Below are 21,193 nucleotides of genomic sequence, written 5' to 3' on the forward strand. Positions count from 1 at the left end.
TGGTAGCTGATAGGGTCCCCCGACCATGCCTCGTCCATGCAGCGTGTGACTTTGGTGTGTGTCTTGTGTCAACGGTGTGACAAGTATGGGGTAAGCTTAGCACTGGCACGCCGAACATTTGGGCTGATCCTGGTCGTAGAGCCTCAAGGCGAATTCGATCACAGTGGCTCTGAGCGCAGCATGCGTGGCATGGACATGCCGGGACCATGCTGTGGGGCTGTTGGTATATGTGCATGTGTGCTGCAGAACCCAGCTCCTCTGGGGTGGCAGCTGGGGGGGCGGGGGGTGCCCAGGGCAGTGGCCTACAGAGCCCAGGGCTGACTATATTGACAGTGACGATGTCCCAAGTGGGAACAAGATTGTGGGGGCAGAGGGTCCTGCAGGGGCCAATGTTGGGTGTTTACTAGGGTCCAAGCAAAATGTGGTACATTCATGACTTGGGAGATGCTTCTAAAGGACCTGGGAATTTATTCAAGTATTTACTGATCACTCTGTGCCGGGCCTGTGAGTGGGCTGGGGTAGGAGGCTGGCGGGATGGGGAAAGGGATGAATCAGGCAGACCTGCCCTCCAGCAGCTTTCCGTCTAGTAGAGAGGGCAGAGACATCCACAGTGTGCCACTAGACTGGGCGTGCCGGTGTCCTATGGAAAGGCTGTGTTCTGGTGGGAAGAAAGCAAGGAGGCTTTATGAGGAGGCGGTCACCGAACTGAGCCTGTATGGGCACCTGGGCAGACTCTGGCCAGCGGGACACAGAGCAAGGGCATCACAGGAAAGGGACGGTAGGAACAAGGGTACGCAGGTGAGGCTGTGCATGGGTGGGTGGGTGGGTGGGTCTCCAGGGTAAGGCAACCCATTTAGATTTTCTGGAGCACCAAGGCTGAAGGCGGGCAGTGGGACAAAGGCCTGAACTTTACCATAAGGCAAAGGCAGGTCCCTGAGAGCAGTGTTCCAGCCTGTTTTTAGGAACCCCCTCCCCCAGAGGCCACTCCTTTCAGTTTGAGAGGTTGAGAGTCTGGACTCAGGCAAATCCAATGGCTTATCGACTGTGGAATCATTTTTTAAAAAGTTATAGATTGAATTCAGAGAAAGGCCAGAAGTTGAAACCTGAGAGGCTTTTACTGGGAAACAAAGAAGGAGTGGAGGTGGAAAAGGCTGCCGTCCCTCCCTTTCCCCAACTCTAAATTATCCAAGTCTTTATGAAGCTCATTTCCTCTGGATTTTTCTGGGCCTCAGTGGTGTCTCAGCCAAGTTCCCACAGAATGCACCATCACCACACATAATATGGGCCTGGGATGTGCTCCCCATTTAAGAACCTGAGGTTTGAAGGGAGCTCAGTTCAGACCTCCCTGCAGGACCAGAGGAGTCTCCCGGCATGGGGCAGAGCCTGTCTGGGGCTGCAGGCACGAGGGAAAAGAAGGGAGCAAGGCCTGGGAGGGAGACGGGGCCAGAGGGGTCTGTCCTGGCAGCATTTGCCTGGAGAGTGTTGTGGCTGTGTGTTTGAGAGTGGGGAGGGCTGAGCTGCTCCGAGCTGTGTAACCTTGCCATGACTGGGTCCTTGTGTGTAAAGTGACAGTGGTGACATCTAACCTCAGAGGGCTGTGGAAACTCCTAAGATGATGGGTGAGAGAATTCTGTAGTGGAAGAACTGTGATGCAGATGGTTGTCATGGTGATGATGGCACATTCCATCCACGCCGCCACCTGGGAAACTGACACCTCCCCTCAGCTACATGATGGATACCTGGTTGCCCCATAGTTGGACATCAATCCCTAATTCAGCTCTTGTGGCTGGAGCACCCCCGTGGCCATGGTTAAGGTTTCACCCTGGTGTGGGGCAGTGAGGATCACTCCGGGTTTGTCCAGAAGAGACAGGTCACAACTGAAGCCCGTGGGCTCTGGAACCTAACTCTTGCCTCTGACACTTACGGGATCTTGGGTGACTTTATTCCCCCTAGTATTATTGAGGTAGAATTGACAAACTGCAAGTTATTAACCTCTCTGTGTCTCAGTTTTCCTGCCTGGAAAATGTGGATTATAGTAGTACCTTCCTCTGAGGGTAGTGATGAAAATTAAATAAATTATTCTATGTAATGTTCCTAGAACAGTGCCTGGCCCAGAGGAATTGCTATAAAATGCTTTTTTTGGGGGGGGGGGTTATTACATGTGGCCCATGTGAGCCCGAGGCCCGCTGGGGATGGAAGAAAAGAAACTTAAGACCACTCTGTGCCACTTTGGTAATGCTTGCCCTGTTTCACTCTCGCACCTCCCTGCGAGGCCCTCCACTCACTGCCAGGCGAGCAGAGACTCAAGAGGTGAGCCTGCAGGCCAGCAGCTCACCCAGTTGTGGGGCGGCAGGGCTGAGATTCAAACTCAGGGTTCCCGGACTCAGAGCCCACGCTCGTCCCACTCTGCCCAGCAGACTCCACTGAAGAACCACGGGGAGTGATGGGAACCAAAGTCTGCGAACACCTGCGACATGCCAGGTTCTTAGACTGTGACGTAACCGCCCCCCCCGCCCCCCCCCAAACAGGGTACGGAGGTCAAGTGCAGCGCCATTCTGTCACGGCCCTGCTCGGGGACTGCAATGACGCCCTTTTACCTGCAGGGTTGAGCACCGGTCCCCACCCCGGCTGCAGGGCCCAGCCTGCTCTGCTCCCACTCTGGGGCCGTGGGGAACCCGCACCCCGCTCTCCTGGGCCTGTCTCAGGGAATTAACACTCCTGGCAACTTTCAGGAGAGGCGAGAACAATTATTTACCGGTGTTTTTGGAGAGAAATTTTGAGGTGTTTTTTTTCCTTTCATTTATCTCCATTGTTAGTCTTCCTATTAACCCCACCTTGAAGTAATTTATTCATGACCTTTTTCTGCAACATCTTTCATTTTCTAGACATAATCACACCTTCTGGCAGGAATCCCTTCCCCTCCTGGGGTCTGTAATTACTCCTGCAGATGGGATTACTGGTGCTAACGACTAAGGAGGGGAGATGGCTGTGGAGGGGCCCGGCTGCGTGGGATTTTGGAGCTTGAGGGCAGGGGTGGCAGGAGGAGAGTGGGTTTGACCTTTGTCCCAGACCCACAGCCTTGGTAGGGGAGTTAGTCTGCGACTCGGGGCCCACGGCTCCCATTACATCTCCGGGCGCACAAACCTGAGGCCTCTCCAAGCCTTTCCGACAAAGTGTTTCGTCACGGCTCCCATTACATCTCCGGGCGCACAAACCTGAGGCTTCTCCAAGCCTTTCCGACAAAGTGTTTCGTTTCAGCTTTACACCAGACCCAGGATTCAGGGAGCAAGGTTTGTGCCCCAGTTTGCAGAAGATAAAGTTAAGGCACAGAGGTGAAGGGACTCAGGCGAAGTCAAATAGCGAGTAGGCGGCGGAGCCAGGGTTGGAGCCCAGGTCTGACTCCCTAATGGCCCCTGCTCAGCACCGACGTCCCGTCCCCGCACGGCTGTCCTGAGGCGAGCTTGGCCTTGGAGGCTTAAGCCCTGGGTTCTAGGCCCAGCTTGAGGTCTCTCAAGTCAGGTCATCTCGGACAAGACTTGTAACTGATCTGAACTTCAGTTTCCTCGTCTGGGAGATAACAGCTAACAATACTTGCCCAGTGTTCCTCACAGGAGAGCCAGGGGCACTAACAAACTCGAATGTGAGACAGCTGGGTAAATTGTAAAGCACTGTCCCACAGTAAGGGAGGGAGGGTCACAGCCACCTCCCCTTAAAGACAGAAGGCGGGGGGTCCCAAAGCTCCAACTGAGAAATGAGGTTTCTGGGGTTGTCCTCTCTCCTGGGAAAAGGCCTGAGAGGGTGTCAAAGCTGGTTATTTATTTACCACGACCCACAGCCCTCCCCTCTCCAGACAATTTTTGTTTGCGGCTGAAAGTGTAGGCTCTAGCCTCAAACAGCTGCAGGCCCAGCTCCTGGGGCCGTTTACCAATGAGGGCAGGTTACCCTCAGCTTTCTGAGCCTCAGTTTCCTCATCTGCAAAGTGGGGATCCTAACAGCTCCTACCTACAGGGTTGCTGGAGGGGATGGAGAGCAGAGTGCCCGACCCAGGCACACAGCATCCCCACTTGGCTGGCCCCCTCCCCCAGAACTTTGGGGGAAGCTCCTCCAACTCTGGCCCCTCCAGAGTCTGTGGGGTGGCCAGCACTGGGAGCCGGCAGGGGAAGAAACCCATCAATGCCAGAGACTTGCACAAAAAAAAAATTGGGAGTGTCTAAAGCATGGACGCTTCAGACCTGCCCCACCCGCTTCTCTGCTGCACACGGGGAGAGCTGCAGGCTCCAGGCCTGAGCCCCAAGCCCCAGCTCCAGCCCCAGCGACGAGGGCACTGATGAACACACGAGGAGCGAGGAGCGTGGCAGGGAGAGGGTGGTGTCCCATGCGGAATGTTTATTTTGTAGAAGAGTCAGAACGGGGTCCCAGATGGGGAAGGCTGGACTCAGCCTTGGTGACATAAAACCAATTTTCCCTATTTTCCTCTGTGGATTAATTGCCAACATGATTTAACACTCTGGTGACACCCTCATCCCTCTCTGCCCTGGGAAAAATCAGTAGGCTCTTTGCTCTGGGGACAGCAAACTCATGAGATGGAGGTGAAGGTGGAAAAAGCATCAGATTGGGAGCTCAGTCCCTTGCTCTCCATCCTGGTTCTGCCAATGATTTGCTGTGTGAGTTGAGATAAGTCACGTTCCCTCTCTGGACCTCGGCTGCCTCCTTTGTAAAATAAGAGGGTGCACTAGGGGAGCACTGAGCACACTTCCAGCTCTGCCATTGTGAAGGGTAATTCCCATTTTGTGCTCACGTGACCAGGTAGGGCAGGCATTATTCATCCGTATTACAGATGGGAAACTGGGGCTCAGAGGCTTGAGCACGTTGCCTAAGGGCACACGGCTACTGAGAGGCAGACTTGTGATTCCCATCCAAGCCTGTCTCACCCCAAAGTCCATGCCTTTGCCTCCAGTAAGCATCTCTAGACCACAACATAAGGAACCTCAACAATCATTTATTGAACATTCACCACATGCCAGGCTTTTTCCTAAGCATCGTACAGATCTTATCTAATTCAGTCCTAAGAATAACACTAGAACACAGTGCCATTATTCCTCCTGTTTTACAGATGAAAAACTAAGGCTTGAGAAGCGCAAGTAACTGGGCCAAGGCCACCCGGAAGGTGACAGCAGGGTTGGGACTTGAGTACTGGACTGGGTGTGTATATAGGTTTATAGTTTTGGACCACTTTCGCTATTTTGCCCCAGCTGTGCGCCTCTGCTCACACGGGTGTGGCAGCTCGGGGGTGAATTCCTCACCCCCAGAGCAGCAGCTGGGAAAATCTTTTACTGTAATAATTAGGAACCTAGTCAATGGTGGAGGGCAGGGCATGCGAAGCTGGTTTTCTGGTTGTAGGGCTAATTGTCCGCAGAGCTCGGTTTGACGACGAACAGAACAATTAGAAGAGGAAATGCACACACGCTGTATACACGTCACCTGGCTCTAATTTTCAGTGCACATTCTCTTCTCGTCCCGCAGCTGCCCTGGTTCCCTAGTTCCAGCTCAAGAGCTGCACCGGAGGGAGACGTGCACTTTACCCAGCTGGTGGGGGGAAGGCGGGTGTGTGGGGGACGGTCACGCCTTTAAAGGACATCAGAAGACTTGGAGGGAAATTCAATCCCTGCTTCACTGATCTGGATTTTTGTAACTCTCATCCCCCTCCCGCCTTCACCTGCCTGAGCAGCTGAGGTTTGCATATGACCTACCGACAGCACGGAGAAAGGGGAGAAAAATGTGGAAACGAGTTTGTTCATTTGGGTGATGGAGTGCCCGCTCCCTTCACCAGCATGCAGGGTTCAATAACGGCAGACAGGGCTTCAAAAAATTGCAGCATAAATAGATGAGCCCTTTAAGGTAATAGAAATTCTGTCATCCAGGGGAGAAATATAGTCCCTGAATCCCAGGGGAGGGGACGTCTGGGCCCCTCCCCCACCTCCCATGCTCCCTGTCCCCATTATAGCCAGAGCTGAAAGGGAGCATCTGTGCTGAGGAAAGACCAGAGGGCCCCTTATCTCCCAGCCACACGGGCTCAATGTGGGGAGGAGGTCTGGGAAATCACGTCTTTGTAGCTCTGGCAGTGACCTCACAGGCTGTTCACTCCAGGCACTGAGGTAAGCAACAATTAGTCTTGGAGCAGCGGAGGAGGCCTCATCAGGCTGGCCACCTAGGTGAGGCCTTAATTAAGGAAAGCTGGTCAGCAGAGGAGTGTGGAGGGGCTGAGACACTGGCCTTCTCCCCCCCTGGTGAGAAAGTCTATTCGTGGTTCTGTGGCTGCCCCAGCAACCCTGCAGCTCCCAGCCAGGAGGAAGTTTCAACCAACACTGCTCTCTTCCCCTCGCCCCTGTGTTCCCCAGGTGGGGGACCCCTTGGGGTAAATACAACAACAACAATAGCAGTGGCAGCATCAACAGTAATAATGATGATAATAGCTAACACTCGTTAAACGATTACTCCTATGCCAGGAGTTCCAGTTACTGTATATGTATTAGTTAATTTCATCAGCCCAATAATTCATTGGACTTTATTATTATTACCCTTTCACATATGAGAAAACAGAGACTCAGAAAGGCTGCATCTCACCCAAGGTCACACAGCTAATCAGCAGTAAAGCTGGTATCTGAAGGCAGGGAATCTGGCTCGAGTCTCTGAGTAGCACCACCATACATCAGGTAGAAAGAAGGTCATGCCATTTGCCCAAAGAACCTGAAAATGATGTGAGGGGACAGCTGCTCCAGTCCCACTGTAGCTTCCTGTTTTATCTGACAGACAGAGGAGCCAATGGGTGGATTTAAGCTCCATCCCTGCTGGCAAGGCCCCTTTGAGAAATACCATGAATTTCCTTCCTATAAAGGTCAGTCCTGGAAAATTCTGCTAAGGGAACTCATTGCTTTTCCCAAGATTTTCATTCATTTCAGAGTGTACTGAGCAAGATATTCCCATGGTAGGCATGAGGTGGGGGCAAAGCAGCAGGAGGTGCAGGGGTGAAGGGAGACAGACTCTGAGCCATGTGCTGTGGGAACAGAGCAGATGGAAGAGTTAATTCTAAAGTGAGGAATATTCAGGGAAGGCTTCATGGAAGAGGCAGCCTTTGACTTTAGCCTGAAAGGCTGAGAAGGATTTCCACAGACTGAGGTAAGGACAGTGGGGAGCACATTCGAGGAAGAGGGGAGAGCTTGAGAAATAGCACAGACAGAGGCCCAAAGCAGACACTGTGTTTAGGGAAAAGTGAATTATGTGTGGCCACAGCACGGGTAGCAGAAGATGAGCTTAGGGTGGACTAACTAGTTTTAAGGGCCAGTTACAAATTATCGGGGTTTGAGTTTTATTTGGTGAGTAATGAAAAGCCATGGACAGGGGTGATGGGACTCCAACATCCAAGTGGAGATACAGCTCCGTTTACTCCCCTCAACCACAATTCAGCTACTCCCTCCTCACTTCCTGCATCATCCCTCTCTTGGACACTACCAGGATTCTGCCAGGCTGAGATCCCTGTGATGTGACCCTCACTCTGACTTCCCCTCCGTCTGTTCACCCTGCTGCTCTGACTGGGTGAGGAGGACCCTGGGCCAGAACTATCTTGGAGCAGAGACTCGTTGAAGCTGTCCAAGGTGCTGAACCAATGCCACAGCCAAGTTTTAGTACTTCTATTTTGATGACTGGCTCCCACACCATTGTTTCTCTTGGACAGAGAATTTCATTCCCATTTTACAGATGAGAAATAGAAGTCCCAAGAGTTAGAAGAACCCAGAGCTAGGAACTTGGTTTCTTGCCTTTCAGCCCAGGGCTCTTTTCTCCTACCCAGCAGCCCAAATGCAGTCCAGCCATGCATACCATGAGTGATCCCATTGCTGCTGCCAAGCCAACATATAAAATGCCCAGATTCTCCTCCAAATGCATCCCTATGCTCATTTCCCCAAACACTGACAGTTATGTCCATCCCACAGTGCATAGTGCATCTTGGGACTGACCATTCAGGGTGATCCACCGGGGTGGACCTGCCTGCAGCAGCAGCTTTGCATATTTATGGCTCTGCTCCATTAGGAATCTCTGGGCATAACTCATCTTGACACTCGCCTTGGAAGGGAGTGCTGGGCTTGAGGGAAGCAGTGTTCCCCCACTACCCTCATAGTTTACCAACAATGACTACCAATTTACTGGACATCTACTGTCCAGGCACTGAGCCATAAAGTTTCCATTTGAAGTTTCTCACTCTCACGGCTAAGCCTCCTCTTAACAGATGAGGAAATTCAGACTTAGGCAGGATAAATGACTCGCCAGTAGGTACGGCAGGGTTTGAGGGCCCAGATTTGAACTCAGATTCGTGTGGTTCCATGGTGACCTGTCAATCAAAGTCTACCATCTAATACATGAGAGGTAAGGTGACTCCCACCACTACTGGCTTTGTGATCCTGAGCAAGTCACTTATCCTGTTTGAACTTCAGCTCTCATTTTCAAGTTGAGGAATGTGAAAACGCACCTCTATGGAGCTCTTGTGAGGAGCAGAGATGAAGCATACAGCAAGGACTCAACGAGTGTTTGCTGCTAGTGTGAATACGACTCTTATTGGGCACAGGCTCTTAGAAGGCTGGATGGGTATCTGATTAGCCTTTCCATACCTCCAGCTGCCCCCCAAGTTCTTAGCAGAGAAAATATCCAGTATCCTGGGAAGGAAGGAGAGAGTGAGGGCCAGCACACCCAGACTGCGAGGTGGGCTTGCGTCTGCCCCATATTCTTGTGGCCTCAAGGGATGGGAACCACATGGCCAGAGCAGGCATGTCACGGGGCCCCTGCGGGTGGTTCTGCACTTCGTCATCAGCGCCCCTCATGTTTATGCTGGGCCCGAGGTCATTCTAAGCCCTCAGAAACTCTGTTTTCATAAAGGTATCCCAACATCCTCCCTAAAGAGCCCTTGGCAGGGAGAGTTCTGGTGGGACAGGACAGCTGGGGATATGGCCTCACATCCGTCATCCCTCACCAACAGCAGGCAGGACCGATGTGGCTCTCACTTTACAGATGAGGAAACTGAGGCCTAGCAAGGTAAAGTGACATGTCCAGAGTTGCTGAGCCTAGACTCAAGGTCCCCAAACACTCAGAAAAGGGCTCTTTGGCTCTTTTAATTAGTCTCTAATTAATTGCCCATCCCAAAAATCTTTCAAGGAAAAAGGCAGGTGCATAAATTCACAAACCAACTCGACAAGTAAACGCATTGCTAATTATCATTGATTGCGGGACATTTCGGGAAGGGTCTCAGCCTAAGTTTGCCCTGCTAATGGTTCTGACCCCCGACCCTGACCAGAGCTGGCTAATTGCAGGAAGTTGCATTCATTCAGGGGCTGGGGTTAGGGCAACAGTATAGTTTCCCCCTTGGAGCCTGGTGCGTGCAGGAATGAGTTACACGGGATGAGAGCAACTGACTATTCTGTAATCACTTTGAGTAGCTCCCGCTCAACACCCAAAAGAGCCCCAGAAGAGCCTTTCTAGGTATAATGAGGCTGGGCAGGAGGAGATGGATGGGAATTCATCGGGTCTCACCAGGGCCACTTGGCTCACAATCTTTCTTAGCCTCGAGCCCCAGGCAGGTGGGGTTCCACAGCGAGATGATTCCTCAAGTGCCAAGTCCCCCAAAGTTCAAGGGCAGGAAGTCATCTGCATCCCAGATGGGAGGAAGAGGGGCAGTGGTCTGGCCTCCAGATTGCTGGAGCCCTGGCCTGGGGGCAGGGGGCCCACAGACACTATTCTCTCTCGGAACCCCCGCCTTTACCCAGGGCCTGGATTCCCCTTCTTTTGAGGAGCAGTGACTAGGCAGGCAGTTGGGGGTGGAGAATGGGGAACAGGGAGGCCCGCAGACAATGTATACAATCAGATTATAACAACCTCAGCGAGCCACCCCATCCCCTGGCCAACACACACACACACACCTTCTTGCTCCTACTTTCCCTCATTTCCTCCCGAAGGGTGTGTTTCCTGACTCGGTCTGTAGAGTCTGCACAATAGACCAAGTTAGGAATCAGTCAGTTCATCTCCTCCTGCACACCCACCCTTTACACACGAGGGAACTAGGACCCTGAGGGGGAGGCCACTTGCCCGAAGTCACAGAACTATCCCAGTAGCCAAGCTGGGTCTGGGTGGGGAGGTCCCCCCAACAGTCTGGTGTGGTCACATCACCTCGACTTCAGTCACCTGATCACTTGGCGAGGTGAGATTTTTAATCCCAAGCCACTACTCATGCCTACCCAAACCCCAAGCCTTGGGCACTCCATTTTTTTCCTATGAAAATTATGGACAAAGCTCACACCAATATAGGTAAATTAGAAAGGAAACCTGCAGGAGAAACAGACTTCTATCGATTTTGAAAAGGCCACTGGGGTCCTCTTCAGCCAGTTTTATCTGCATTGGGGAGAAGGAAGAGGGAGCCGAACAGAGTTCCGTTCTATAGACCAGGGGCAGCCTGCCCACAAAGCACACTGTCACAGGGAAACCCACCCTCCCACATCGTGACAAGGGCTTCCTTGCAGATCAGTGGATCTTCACCCTGGCAGCACACCCAGACCAAATTTATCAGCAACTCCAGGAGGGGGGCCCGGGAATCAGTGTTTGTAGAGCTCCCCCAGGTAACTCCAGTGCGCAGCCCCAGTTGAGCACCAGCCCCTCCCTACACAAAGTGAGGCCACCGTGTACACCAGAAACTAACACAACATTGTATATCGGACATATTCAATCAAAAAAAAAAAGTGAGGCCACCGGTCAGCCGCATCGGCATCACCTGGGAGCTTGTTAGACGTGCAGAAACGCAGGCCCTTCCTCAGATCTACTGGATCAGAACCTGCACTTTAACAAGGCCCCCTGGTGGTTTCTGAGTTCACTCAGGTCTGAGAAGCACTGAGGCAAGGTACTCATCATCTCTACACCTGACAGCAACTCTGCAAGGCAGGCGTTCCATTCCACAGGTGAGGAAATCCTCAGACAGGGTAACTCACTGGCCCAAGGTCACACAGTTGGTGAGGAGGACTGCCAGGATGTGACCCCGGGCTGCTTCCAAAGGCCACACTTTGTACCACACAAACCACTTCCTACAGCAGCATAAAAAAAAATATGGCCACGGGGGTCCCCTGAATGTTTGGGTTCTCAGACCTGCAGGGCATGCCTCACCTTTGAACAGGATTTCACTTCCAGTGTCAAGTTCCCTGGAATCAATCCTCATAAAGACCAGCATAATTCATGAGGAAATACGAATAGTAAACAAACACGTGGGGAAAAGGTTTACTCTCCTTAGTAATCAGAGAAATGCAAATTTTAGAGCAACGCGGAGGAGCCATTTTCTGCCTATATAATTAGCAAAAATTAGAAAAAAAATAAAGAATGTTAGCAGAGTTGTTTTGAAATAGGTAATTCATACACGGCTGCTGGTGATGTAGATTTATATAACCCTTGATGAAAGTAACATGGCAACACGCATCAAGGGCCATAAATATATTATGCCCACTGACCCTGGGAAGTCACCCTAAGGAAATAATTCAAAGGAAGGGGGAAAAGCTGTTTGCAGGAAGATGCTCATTGCAACCTTTGCTGTGAACATTGGAGACAGCTCAGTATTCAGCAGGATGGCAATAGCTGAGACACCTGGGGGTCCATCAGCTCCCGCAGAGTCCTGCAGCCATTTAAAATGAGGATTAAGAAGCCCAAGCAGCAGATGTGGGTGAAGGAAAGCCAAATATAAAACTGTGGTTATCATGCGCTCTGCGGTTATTACGATGGGAAAATATCGTGTGCGTAGGATCTGGACAGGGAGGAACTGGGTACGAAGAAAACTAGTGTTTCAGGGTGAGGGGACAGTGGACAGACCCCTGGTTCCCATTCTTTTACAGTTACAAACCCCAGCAGAACTGGCCATTTGAGAACAGCCTTGGTGGCTATCCCGTCACAGACTCGATCTCTGAGGGGGACACGGAGACACTCCCATTCTTCATCCCTGGGCACAGGGCCACAGTCCCTGATTCCACCCGGAAGTGGGAGGAGCTGGCCCCTCCTCTTCTGGGTGGGGGTGGAGGAGCAGAGAGGCCACGGGAGTCCCCTCCCATCTTACCATGAAGCCCGGGGCACAAGCGCAGCTCCCAGTGATGCTGTGGCAGTCGGCGCCGTTCTGACAGATGCAAGGCAGCTGGCAGCCATCGCCATAGTAGCCAGCAGGGCAGGACTCATTGCAGCGGTGGCCAGACCATCCCGGCTGGCAGGTGCAAGCTCCAGTTACTGGGTGGCAGCTGAGCAGACGAGAGAAAGACGAGAGGACTGTTTGGTCAAGAATGTGGCCATGTCCCACCCTCTGCCCACCCCAAGTCTGGTCCGCCCAGGGCAGCAAGACTGAAGGACCTCTGAGGTGCAATTGCTTATTGTTTTGTTTATTGGTCAGAAAAATACCAAGGTCACGTGGTCTTATTAGCCCCAAGAAACTGAGGCTCACAGTTGTTCTGTAAGTTCCCTGAAGTCACACAGCAAGGGAGTGGCAAAACCAGGTCTCCTGACTCCCAAACACACAGAGACCAAAGCGGGAGGCAGCCTCTTCAGCCCTTTCCCTTGCGGACTGTGAGGCCCGGAGCTTCACCAGCCTGCCCTCAAGGCAGACGTAGAGCATGCCCCAGGCACAGGAGCGCTGCAGTGAGATCGCATACGGCAATCGCTCTGGCACTGTGCGTGTTGGAGAGGGCGCCCTCCATCTGTGCTTTGCTGGGGCTCTAAGAGTGAGTGAGATTGTCTCCATCCCTTTCCTGTCCAGCCCAGATAAAGAACTATTTGCCTGGAGCAGAGGCTGTCTGGCATGACCTCTAGACAGTGGGGCAACCCCCGGGCTGGCAGTGTTCTGATCCAACAGCCGATATCCACACATGATCAGAGGCAATAAGGGTGTGGTGACCGTTTTCTTCTCACAGCTTCTGCAGGGAGTGTAACTGACGGCCGGCCCCTGCTACTGTGTCTGAAGTCCACCACCACATTTGCTCAGGGGTCACACATCCCCTGGACCATTCCTAGCTGGAGCACAGCAGGGATGGGAAGGTCAACACATTCCCGGGAAATCTGGAAGTCCTCTGACCGGGCAAGTTTGTCTTAACCATCAACCCCCTCCATCTTACTAAACTTCTTTAGAACTGTGCTGCAGTCTAAGACTTTCCACCCAAGCTTTCTCCCCGCTCTCCTTCACAAAGGTCCGAACTGCGTTGCAGTCTGACGCTCTCCCAGCCTCCCCATTTTCCCTGATGGCTCTTTCCCTAGTACATCTCTTGCACTTGGCATCTGCTTCTGGGGGAACCCAGACTAACAGTCCAGAGAAGACGCTGGATGGTAGACAAGCCTCACAGATTTGCCGTGTCACCTGCCTCTCTGTTCTGGAGTCCAGCTCCAGGGATGTGGTAGAAAGTAGTGAGCGCTGGGCTGGTGACAAATCTTGGTTCTGACAAATTCCACAAGGCTGTGGGCTTCGTCTCCCTGGGTCACTGGTGGATCCCCAGTGCTTGGCTCATATTCAACACCCAAGTAAGTATTTGGGAATGAATAGTACTTTCACTATGTGTAATTATTTTCTGTGTCTGTTGACTTGTTTATCAGGTCTCCCCACCAGGCGGCAGCTCCGCGGGGGAGGGCCTTTTGTCCATTCCACCTCCGTATTGTCCCCCGGGGCCCAGCAGAGTCCCTGGCTCGCTGCAGATGCTCAACACACATTTGGCGAATGAACAAATGAACGAACTAACTGTGTGAGGTCCAGCCCAAGCCATTTCTCTTCTGGGAGCCTTGATTTTCTCGTGGAAAGTGAGGGATGGGCAGGAACAGACAGTTTCTGAATAGTAAGTGCGAGGAGCCAATAATCATTTTGGAAAATGTTTAGTCTCATTAATCATCAAGTCAAAACAGCAGTTAGATATCACTTTTTCGTCTGTCAACATGGTACAGTTTTTTCTTTTCTTTTTCTTTTTCTTTTTCTTTTTTTTTTTTTTTTTAAGGGACAATACTTAGTGCTGGTAAAGGTTTCTGAAAAACAATTTGGGGTTGTGTATCAGGAGTCCTAAGAATATTCAGACCCTTTGATCTTATAATTCCATTTCTAAGAATCTATCCTAAGGAAATAATCACAGTTGTAGAGAAAGATTTATGCACAGAGATGTTCCCTGAAGCATTATTTATAGCAGAGGAAAATGGAAGCAATTTAAATAATAATAAATAGGACGTGGCCGGGCTATTAAAGCACCAGGCACTCTACACCTACATTTCTAAACTTCAAGTAAGCCTGTGAGCTGGGCATGGGCGCCTCTATTTTTCAGACAGTGCCCGGGGGCGTATGACTTGCCCAAGGTCACACAGGCTAACTCAGCGGCAGCCGAGATTCAAACCCAGGTCTGTCTGTCTGGCCGTGTTCTGTCCAGTGCCTCACAGCACCACCGACTACGGGGTGCTGGTTAAATGAATTACGGCAATTCAGATGAAGGGACGCTAGAGAAGCATTCAAATGTTTTCCAAACTGTTTAATGATAGGACACAAGGGGAAGTGAAATAAGCAAATTACATACAATGTCATGATCTGAAATATGAAAAAAAGTGATACAGACATGGATGAAGAATGAGCAAGTTATAACCAAATGGCTTTTGTGCTCACCTCTGGGGAGAGAAATCATGAGTGACTCTGTTTCTTCTTTAAATGTCTATATCTCTCTAACTCTCTCAAACTGAGCATCTATTATATTTATAAATAGATAAAGAGCAATAAAAATTATAAATATGTTTTTAAAAATGCGTTTAAGGGATGGATGTCTGAAAACTTCCTGACCTTCATGGTTCCAGAAAAATTTCTCCTTGGGCCCCACACCTTAAGGGGAAATAGCGGCCTGAATGGGTGCCACAGAGCAGGGGCCCCCCACTTAGGGGTCCTGACCCTCAGCAGACAGTTGTGGGGCACTCCTCTCTGTCCCAAAACTCGAGCACAGCCCTTAGGCATGGCCTTTCCATGCTCCAGCTTTCCAGGGGCCTCCTCTGAGGCTGTGGTTTAGGGTCAGAGGGACTGGCTTGGTCACACTCGTGGGGACTGCCATGCGTGGACGCAGAAGTGACCCAGCAGCATGGCTGCAGTGATCAGCTCTGCCAGCCCCGGAGATCCTGGAAGGTCTCAGCCACCCTTCTGCCCTTCTCTTCAATAGATCCTCCGGTTCCAGGTCCTTGCTCGGGTGTGAAGACCACCCTGACAAAAGCATCCTACATGCATGGAGAGCTGGGGGATGCCGGCCTCTAAGCTCTCCTGCGTTTCTGGTTTCCATCTCAGCTGCCAGCTTTTTGGACGCTTAGGGTTGTATCTTGGCACCAATTTTATTTTTTACTCTGAGAACCAGAAAGCACAAAACCAAATCTGAAATCACTTCTTTCTCTCTCCTTCCATGTCCCTAAAACTCTGTTTTAAAAAACAAAAATCTCAATTTTCTCAATTTGATTACTGGGCATTTATTTTAAAGACTTCAAAATCCCCTTGAAAAGAGGGTGGGGGAATGACGGCTGACTCAGCGATTATGGCTGAAAACTGTTGTCCCCAGACTCTCTGTACCTTTAGTACCTTTGTCACCTCTCCCTCTCCCAGGTGTCCCCTGCTCCCTGCTCCCCTCCCCCTGGTGGTGGCAGAGCCATTCCCTTGGGTCGCATGGTGGGCAAGTGACTTTTGGTTAGGCTCAGGCCAACACTTAAACACACTGGTGTCCAGGCTGGTTCGGTGTGCTCTGTTTGTTTTTCCCTCCCCTTTCTCCCATTTCCCCCAGACATAGATTAATCACAAGTTAATAGGAACCGAAAACTGAACAATACAGGAATCTTTTCACGGTGGATTTTTCTGCCATTTTTTTCTGGCTGCTCTGAGATTTCTATCAATGCAGCATCTGGTGGCTAAATCGAATCTTTCAAAGGTAATCCACGATCATGGCTGCTGGAATTCGTCTATGACAATCCAATTGCGGAGGGGACATGGGCAAGGTCTGAGACAGGCGCTTACTTTCTCAAGGTCATTCCTTTATGAAGGAGGACGCTTTCTTTGTGTGTGCTACAAAGCGTTTAAAAACGGAATGAAGTGTTGGGGAATTTCACCAGCCACTCCTTCCTTCCCTGGGCACGTGGGTTCGACTTCTTTGAAGCAGCCTCTCCAGAGGGGCACAGAGCAGAGAGGGACTGGGGCCAGATGAGGAGGGTTTTCTTTGGTCAGGGGTTGGGGAGTACTTTGCGTCTCTAGAAAAGATGCTCAAGGTCTTGCTTGCAAGACGTCCTGGTGGGGCTCGGCTGCAAGCTCTTGCAGAAGCCAGTGGGGAAAGAGGCAGGGCTTCTGGGGATCCCACACTCCATCTGTCAGGGAGTTAGATGGAAGCTTCACTTCCCAAGACCACAAGGAAATTTTTACCCCCACTGGGCTGATGAAAGGTTGACAGACATATTGGGAAACTGAGACAGAGAGAGAAGTACACATACCAGACCACTGGCTCAGTCAGAGGTGTTTTGAAGGCCAGGCCTCGGGGCCCCAGACCCACCCAGAACCTGCAGCTTAACTGCCTTGGGTTTAGGAGTCACAGTCATCCCGCTGCTTTTCCTGGATCCCAAGAGAAGGGTCCAGAATGGGACAAAGGCTCACGGGAGGAGAGGCGTGACCTGTGCCCACACAGAGGAAGAGAGCTGTTCTCTGCGTCCAGGAGAGCAAAGCCAAGTGCAGCACGAGACAGGTTCAGTGCGACCAGAGACTCTCAACCTCAGACCATTTTGCCTCCCCCCGACCCCATCCAGGAAACATTTTTGGTTGTTAGAACTCGGGGCTGTGATATTGCTACTGGCATCTAGTAGTAGAGACCAGGGATTCTGCTAAACATCCTGCAATGCACAGGACGGCCGCCCACAGCAAAGAATTATCCAGCCCCAAAGACATCAGGAGCGGTGAGGCTGAGAAATCCTGACTTAGACTAAAGCAAAACCTTGTGAGTGTTTGGGGGCTCAGTCACGAGGGCAGTGTGCCAAGAGAAAGGGGTGAAATTTTTTTTTTAAATAGGGCAGGTATCAGCTCAGGGGGCAGAACCACCTAGATAGGGGAATGGGCTGTTTAAGATGAATTCAGCAATTCTTTCTCCTGAAGGTCTGCTCTGTGCCAGGCAACGGGCAACGCTGAGGCCGCAGAGATGGACAAGCCCGGGCTGAGGCACGGGGAGGAGGTCGAGCCGACACGGAGGAACCCAGCCTGGGCGGCTGGCTGCCAGGGGCTCCTGGAGCCCCCTCACCTAAGAAGCGCTACTGCCTCCCAACCCCCCAAACATGACACATGTTAAAGGCCGGAAAGCAAATAATCATCAATATTGAATGGGCTGAGACTAGCGACGGAGAAGAGGGAGTCCTTCCAGATTAATAATGCATTGAGGGCTCCTTCAGAGGAGGGATAAATTATGCAGGGCACGGTTGCGCAGGCACGGGAAGAAAACAATAGCTCTTTAATTTGGGCGTTGGCTGGATCTCTGTGGCAGGGACTCTCCCTGCATCTTACCTCAGCGGCAGCCTTGCTTTCTGTCCTCCCCTGGCTACCCCCTAGGGGTAGGGGGTCCTAGTGACAGGGTGAGGGCTCCCTACCCCTGTGGGGAAGCCAAGGGACCCCTATGTTTAGAGACTTGGAGTGCTCACCCTTCCTTCCAGACCAAGCCCTGAAGCCACCTCCTCCAGGAAGCCTTCCCTGACCAGCATAGGAGTCTCCTATGGTGCTTTCTGTACAGAGCCCTGGGTCACCGTTACTTGAGCCCATGCTGGGATCCAGCAGGTTCATGTATTTCATCAATTCTAAGATACACCCTCCCCTACATTTTCTGATGGATGTGTTATCCAGTCAATGGTATGTCATGGTTCAGTTTTGGTAGTACATTAAATAAAGCAGTGCCTCACTACTGGTGGTGTTTTGTATTTGAAGAAATATGGCAGAGGTGCTCAGTGTGTGGGTGCTCCAGGCTCAAGTTCCTGAGGGCTGGACTGGGGCCAAGGGACCCTTTATTACTTCCTCGCAGTTGGCCCTGCAGGCTCTCAGTGTTTGTTGAATGAATGACTGAGCAGGTGAGTCCTTAAGTCATATTCAGGCCAGCTCCACTGGCTCAAGGGTCCCCTCCTAACAGTCTCCTTTCCTACCTTCTACCCTTTCAGGTGGCACTGCCCCAGCTGCTCAGCTCCCGGAACTGAGGACTAAGGACCGAGTCTGTCTAAGCCATAACACTTGCTAAGATGCCCCTACTTACGGTGACCAGGGGCTCTCAGGGGACATGTAGAGAATTAAAAGTTGGGAATGAAGAGGGATCGAGGCTAAGTCCTGGCTGTCCCAGAGACAGGAGTCTCAGTCTGGCCTGCAAACAGTCACAGCACCCACTGCCCCGAGCAGCCGGTCCTCCCCCGAGCTGTCCTGCAGGCCTGAGGGGAGAAGGCTCCTCCCCTCTCCCTTCACCGCCCTGATAAGAGGCGGCCACACACAGGGCTGTGGAAGTGCTTATCTGGGGCCTGACAGCCTCATTTATTCCCCAAGGGCGGTGCCAGGTGGTGCAGGAAGCAGGAAGCCAAGGAGCTGGGAGAGGCGGCCCCCGGCAGCTCTGGCTTCTCCACTTCCAGGAAGCAAGGGTGGGGCCAGCTTCAGCCCAGATAGCCCCAGGCACCAAAGAACACAGAGTGCAGGGAGAAGCTGGCCCCAAGCCAAGACCTTGATGAAAGGCCGGCCCTCTGTCCCGCCTGCTCCTCCACCCTAGCCGGGGCCTGCTGGGACAGCCCTCTGCGGGCCCCAGGTGAGCCACGCTGGATTTTAAGGTCCCTTCTAATACTGACCCTCTGTGGCTCAAGCTCCCTGCTTCTGCCCTGGCCATCCCGTCCCCTCAGATAGGTGAGCGAAGGTGATCGCTGAGACCCCAGCTCTTTCACTGCCCTGCCTAGATGACCTGGTGAGGGGTGGGGGTTTGTGCCCTAACTGGCCCCTCTCCACCAGGGCCCACCGCATCCCATCCCCAGGCTCACCCGTTCCCCAGCTTGTACCTGACGGTGTTGTCGGCGTTACAGGGGCAGGGCAAGGTGCAGCCTGGGCCGTGCAGGCCCTCGGGGCACAGCCGCTCCTGGCAGCGGGGGCCTTTGTAGCCAGGCTCACACTCACAGGCACCGCTGGTGGGCGAACACTGGCCCCCGTTGTGGCAGTCACAGCGCTGGGAGCACTGGAAGCCGAAGGTCCCGAAGGGGCACTCCTCTTGGCACCTGTGGGACAGCAGAGCGGGGTGAGGCTGTGCCCCCTAACCTGCCCTTCCAGATCCATCCAGCATGCACCCCCTGCCTCCAGGCCTGGGCCTGCTGGGCTGCACCCACCTCCTCACAGCCTCCTCCGTCTTCCCTCTCCTCCTCCAGGAAGTACTCCATGGTTTAGTCACCCCAGTCCATTCCCCGCTCCATGCCAGTTCCCCTTAGTCCCCAGGACTGAGTTCATACTATCATATTTCATTGATTATAGGCATTATGTGTTTTTCAAAATTTTTTATTACAGTAAATATGTATAACATAAAATTTACCTTTAACCGTTTTTAAGTGGACAATTCAGTGGCATTAAGTATTCACATTATTGTGCAACCATCACCCCCATCCATCTCCAGAACCTCTGCATCTTCCCAAACTGAAACTTCTGTACCCATTAAACAAACCTTACGCTTTTAAAATATATTTTAACGTCTCTGAAATCAGATTAAGTCTTATAACGGATGGCGTGTCATAGTTTAATTATCAGGGTTTTTCTTTCTTAGCAGTAAATACACTAATGATGCAACTTACAATTGGTGGCATCTTAGATTTGATGAAAAGGGGTAATTTTGTTTCTACTCATTCTCTGTTTTTTGAATCCTTTGGGCAGCGGTACAGTCTCCCTTTGTCATCCTGGGAGATGAGCCTCTTCTGCAGGGTGGGATTTCCCCATGAGTACAGAAGCATCCTCCTTCATCAGACCTCCATGACAGGGGCTATTTCCTCTTTCTTAGACTAGGGGGGTCCCCTCAAGGCAGGGGCTGAGCCTCTCCCAGCAGCTAGTGAGCACCCCCCCCCCCCACAAAAAGGAGGGCTGGGTCCCGTATGTGTCCTGCCTCAGCTCCGGCCTGGTACTTGGAGCTCCCAGCATAATGATAATTATTCGACTAATCAACTCACAGCCATTGCTTGTGGGTCCTCTGTGGGTGGGTGTAACCCCCACTGCTGACTGCCTGGCTTCCTGGATGCACCCAACACCCCTCACTCTAGCCCAGAAGCTATTTCCCAGGGGATGTAAAGTCATTGTCACAGCAACTGGATTCTGACAATTAAGGGGTAAACCTGGGGGCGTACGAGGTAAAAGAGATGGGTGAACTCTGCGGCTCAGAGACAAACAGAAATGGCCTCTGGACTCTGGGGTCTTGGATTATCCGTATCTCCACCCTGCTTCCAAGGTACGGAGAACAGGGAACCGACCTTACGGCTCTGATGTCCGCTTTCTTATCACCAAACGGGAGGATAGTAACTCAGCCTCACCAGGTGTGTCAGGGGTGAATGAGAGAACGTGTGCAAACATTGAGAAAGGTGCCCCGTGCCCGGTGAGGGCTCAGTAAGAAATGTGAGTTCTTATTATTACCCTTGTTAATACTGTATTCTACAGTTCTCCTAACAGAGCCCTTCTGGCATGGAAAAGCTCAAAGGGAAAAACTCCAAAATGTTAACAATGGAGTGGACTTCAGCAATTATAAGTATTTTAATGGTTATGTTTTCCCATTTTCAGATTTTCTATATGCCTTCCACAATAATCAGGGCAGAGGGGAGCAATAAAAGATGTTTAAAAAAATATATAGCCTTTGATTCTTTATTAAATCTTGGAGAGTCCTAAGTTGGAACCAGGGTTCTCCATCGCACGCCCAGATCGTCTTCCTGCAAATTTTGGTGCATGTTAGCCAGTCTGGGGCACCATGAAGGGAGTGGACAGAAAAGTAGGGGAGGAGAAGGAAAGAGAAAGGGGGTGTGGAGAAGGGATGGGAGGTGGAGGACAGCGAGGAGGGACACCGAGGCAGAAGGGGACGACACCGAGCGTTGAAGAGCCAGACAGTCACCTTTTAAACTGCCAGCCTCAGAATGGATTTCC

General features: G+C 51.8%; 1 protein-coding gene across 9 annotated transcripts in view; it reads right to left on the bottom strand.

The window, feature by feature from the left end:
- The window catches only part of MEGF11 (multiple EGF like domains 11), a 332,207-nt gene that overhangs the window by 41,630 nt on the left and 269,384 nt on the right, over nucleotides 1-21,193 (bottom strand). For all 9 annotated transcript variants that reach the window (XR_010380816.1, XR_010380815.1, XM_031452880.2 and 6 more), the window contains exons 9-10: nucleotides 19,090-19,302; nucleotides 12,128-12,302 (exon numbers count right to left, since the gene is read on the bottom strand). Coding sequence is in view for 7 of the 9 variants with exons in the window: in XM_031452880.2 (XP_031308740.2) it covers nucleotides 12,128-12,302; nucleotides 19,090-19,302 (388 nt within the window). In the remaining 2 variants the exon portion in view is untranslated. The remainder of the gene's footprint in view (nucleotides 1-12,127; nucleotides 12,303-19,089; nucleotides 19,303-21,193) is intronic.

This window comes from Camelus dromedarius, chromosome 5, assembly GCF_036321535.1.
Source record: "Camelus dromedarius isolate mCamDro1 chromosome 5, mCamDro1.pat, whole genome shotgun sequence".
NCBI classification, from domain to species: Eukaryota; Metazoa; Chordata; class Mammalia; order Artiodactyla; family Camelidae; genus Camelus; species Camelus dromedarius.